This window comes from Phoenix dactylifera, unplaced genomic scaffold (genome assembly GCF_009389715.1).
Source record: "Phoenix dactylifera cultivar Barhee BC4 unplaced genomic scaffold, palm_55x_up_171113_PBpolish2nd_filt_p 001012F, whole genome shotgun sequence".
In the NCBI taxonomy this organism is placed as follows: Eukaryota; Viridiplantae; Streptophyta; class Magnoliopsida; order Arecales; family Arecaceae; genus Phoenix; species Phoenix dactylifera.
Window position 1 is genome coordinate 67,556 of NW_024068366.1, and position 4,396 is coordinate 71,951.

Consider the following 4,396-nt stretch of genomic DNA (forward strand, 5'->3'; position numbering starts at 1 on the left):
ACTTATAAAATGTCAGCATGAGATACTTGTGCCAAAAGAATTCATTGCTATCAAGTTAAAGAATGGGTTATTCCTAGAAGGTGAGATCACTAGTTTCTCTTTGTAATTTTGATTGTAATGGGAAAGGTGTCAATAAATATATACAGCAATTACATGAAATTTTATCTAACATCAGAAGGTTAAGATAAAGATGACAATTAACATTACAAGAATAATTTCCAACTAAACTAGAAAGGATAGGTTTTGTATGCATGAAGAGAGGGTAGTAGGATATTATTAATTTTCTCTACCACCTACTGCGCTTGCTCAAAATTAGACAAACCAACCAAAAAAAATAAAATTCAAAACCAAGTTTTGTAAATACAGAACTCGGTTCTCAAAATGTCAAGAAATTTAATGGGGGAGAGAGATGATTTGAATGTTTTCTTTTTCTTCTCAAAGGGAATATAGAATATAAATATTGATAAAGTACATGATAACTATGGGACCTTGGAGGCACTTACATCATCTTCATAGATAGACCAATCCATTTCTTCATATGATATCTGACAGTGGAGATAGAATTTTATCATTTCCCAATAAGTAACAAATTTTAGTAAGTTTGTTTTGCTTGGACCACATTCAAGTAAAGAGAGCTGAAAATTCCAAGTCAATTAGTTAAACTGAAGAAAATGTTCCACAAGAATGATTCCTCAGCTTTTTAATTTTCTTACCCTGCAATCAGTAGCATGGAGTTTATTCCCGCTAAACCAACAAGCTTCAAGTGATCTACTGCACTTCAACACTTGACAGTACCTTCTCTTTTCCTAATATACTGCAGAATTTGATATAAGCAACAAGTGGAGAAAAGAAACTTTATATTTTGCAACTAGCATCTTCGTGATCATGATTCACAGAAGTATGTTAATTGCTTTGGAATAGAAAACAGAAGCTTTCAAGTTTCAGCATAATTACTTTTCCATGAAGAGTTAAGGGGATAGAAGCAACATAGGCATTGTCAGTTAAATTCATCAGAATAAATGTATTACCAATTGTACACAATGCCACGGACTCACAAAATTGCACTAGTATAATACAGTAGAATGGCAAATAGATCAATTGATACAAGGATATTAGATTGTTTTAGATCTCAAAAATGGAGAGCCCTCTTCCTATAAAGCCCATCACCTAAAATGTAACGAATTATAGCAGAAAAATCATCTTTACAGAATAACTACATTACAGCAGCACTCAAGCATATCAGACACGTCTGAAACATATATCTCACGCTCAAGGTGGACTACAAGCTGGAAGTTTTCGTAAGTGACCTCAGAAGACAGATACAATGCTATTCAATTCAAGCTCCACCAGGTTGATTGTGAATTGTAAAGCTAACAAACAAAATCATTGGAGACTACGATTAATGAACTTTCTACCATAAAACGATCCAAATGCTCTAAAATTTCTAGTTCAAAAGCCCTCACCTTGCTGTAGAATGTAGGAAATCCAGCCACTACTTGTAACAAGCCATCCACAAATCTTTCATTTGACAATGAAATCACAAGCAATCACAATAGCGTGATGCCCGTCTTTGAGTATTTCTAAAAATGTCCTCTTTTGGAGGGGAAGATAATAATAAAACAAAGATGCATTTTTGTCACAAAAATAACAATGAAATCCAAGACCTCCTTGTCAGATTTTCTAATCCTCTTTCACGATTTCCTTCCTTTTCTTCTTTTTCTTCTTCTTGCGCCACTCGATTTCGTTGTCCAACCTTCTTCGTTCTTTCCTATCTCCATCCCTTCCCTCACCATCCAAACCGACTCCAACTCCTTCCTCTTCTCGTTCTCCCTTATCCTTCTTCTTCTTATTCTTCTTCTTCTTCCTTTGCCCATGCCTTTCCTCGTCCACCTCCTCCTCCTTTCTCTCAAGATTGCCCTTGTCCCCCTCCTCGCCCTCCCTCCTTCTCTTCTTCTTCTTTCTCTTCCCATCTCTCCTATCCTCCAACTCCAATCCGACTCCTCTTCCACTGTTTCCCTCATCCTCCATCGAATCCCTACCATCCACGGCGCCAATCTCTCCACGCAGTTTACCGTCTTCCATCCCAGCCTTCTCCTTTTTCTTCTTCCCCCTCCTCTTCTTCTCCTCTTTCAAGCCATCGCTGCCGCCGTCGTCGTCCTCCTTCCTCGGGGCATCGAACTCGGTTCTCCTCCGGACGGCCTTGATCTCGCGGTGGAATTGGACGAGCTCGTCGAAGGCGGTGGAGGCGCGCCTCAGGTAGGCGGCGGTCTCCGGCCGGGCCCCCGTCTTAGCAGCGGCGAAGCGGGCGAGGATGGCCGCCGCCTTGGAGATGGAGATCGGCCTTGACGAAACCACGGATCCCCTCACCGCCCTCATCTCCTCCTCCTCTCTTCCCTCGAAGGGATCGGGGAGCGATGGAAAGCGGATACCTTCCTCTCACTAATCTTGGAGTTTCGGCTGGGATAACTAATCTCCTGGACACCCAAGCCTTCGACATCAAGAGTTATGATTCTAGACTGCTTGCAGTTGGAGGAGACACATCTTTGATATGATAGATATAGGGGCGGAGCTCAAGGTTGCACAAGAGGATACATATATGAGACATGTACTAGAGGTTGATGGCATCTTTCTTAAAAAGAATTCAGTCATGATCATCGAGTGAATTTGGAATGAGAACTGGCGAGGGATGTACATCCGCTGCTCAGCGACATTCGTAGGCTGGTTAGAGATTGCAGTTCCCTTCAAACCGGTCATATGTACCGAAAGTCGAATAAAGTCGTAGAATAGGTCGCCTCCTTTGCTACTAAACATTCAAAAAAGATTCTTTGAACACGTTATGTAGCTGCCCCTCCATCTCTATGCCAACTTCTTTTTTCTCCACTTTATTGGTTGCACTCATGCTAGACTTGTGTGCATTCACACCAGAGTTGCTACTAAACATTTAAAAAAGATTCTTTGAACACGTTATGTAGCTGCCCCTCTATCTCTATGCCAACTTCTTTTTTCTCCACTTTATTGGTTGCACTCATGCTAGACTTGTGTGCATTCACACCAGAGTTATGTGAGTAACCGTTGTACTAAAGAAGAAGAAGAAGAAGAAGAAGAAGAAGAAGAAGAGTGTGATGATGCGCGTGACTAGTATCAGTTATCATGCTTATTAATTAAATCATCAAGTATTAGAGTTAGCAATTGTATCACGGGAGAAGATATATTTTAATAAATAGATTGATAATATGTAGGTTCATACCTTGTTCTTGGACCATATTTTGTACGTTTGCGCTTCTCTTTGCACTGTACGAGGTTGCTTCATGGGTTATGCGACAATGGCCAAAGAAGTTGATTAATGGAAGTAGGCTAGAGGAGCTGGCACTAGAGGTTATTCCACGTATATAGTCGGCATGAGAATAGGTTGGATGATTATAAAACAGATAAAAATATAACAATTATATTTGTTTCGTATATGAAAATCTTACAAGACAAATTATAAAGGTATTTAAATTGTAATTTATTTGATTTATTAAATAAATTTAAATTTAAAATAAAAATAAATTAGTTGTAAGAACTTCTTCGCAAAGGATTTAATTAGTTTGGGGTCAAATGACCCCGCGATGTACCCTTAAAAAAGGCAAGCTACTACGTGAAGCATAGATGGTTTTGAACATAAATGAATTGATTGCAGATCACTAGGGTAAAGTTTCACGACAGAATTTGTGGAGGAGAACTTCTAAAATAAATAATTCCACTGCTATCAAATTATGTTTTAATTTTGTCAACAAACATTCAGAAAAAATGGTCATTGTGCTCTTGAAAAAACATGGTCATTAAAGTCTAAATGAATTGATAAAAGGTCTCGAACGAGATCGTCTCCGGTTCATGATAGGTGTCTAATACAACCTACATGGTTGTCAGGAATCATCCTATCATAGAACAACGTTAATTGTCATACAATCTCCCTCGAGCTAAATGTTGGAATCCTGCTGTAACAACCCAAGATCTCACCCAAAATGACTAGCTGGAAGGTATTATTTGGGTTCTTTGATCATGTATAAGTATCCAAGATCTACTCAGCGAATAACCGATGTGGGACTAAACACGCGCCCGCACGGATTCTCACATACTCTTCCCGTTCAAGCCCTGATATCCTCGTCAGGTTAAGGGATCAATTTTTTTCAAATCTAATCACAAACACTACGATCGCCCTGTGGATTCGTGCTGCAGTGTCCCCTAGTCTATATAGGTTTGAGCCGGGCCCGCTCTGATACCATTTGTTACAATGCAGGACCTCACCCAAAATGGCTAGCCAGAAAATATTATTTAGACTTTGATCATGTATAAGTACTCAAGATTTACCCAGCGAATAACCGATGTGGGACTAAACACACGTCCACACAGGTCT

The 4,396-nt window shown here is 39.5% G+C and overlaps 1 protein-coding gene across 1 annotated transcript; it reads right to left on the minus strand.

The window, feature by feature from the left end:
• Positions 1-1,063: 1,063 nt before the first annotated feature.
• Positions 1,064-2,714, minus strand: LOC103722040 (protein FAM133-like). The gene is made up of 2 exons (XM_008812459.3): positions 1,464-2,714; positions 1,064-1,370 (listed from the first exon to the last, which is right to left on the minus strand). Exon 1 carries the CDS (start codon positions 2,374-2,376, stop codon positions 1,681-1,683), a length of 696 nt encoding a protein of 231 aa, XP_008810681.2. The 5' UTR covers positions 2,377-2,714; the 3' UTR covers positions 1,064-1,370; positions 1,464-1,680.
• Between the last annotated feature and the right edge of the window lie 1,682 nt (positions 2,715-4,396).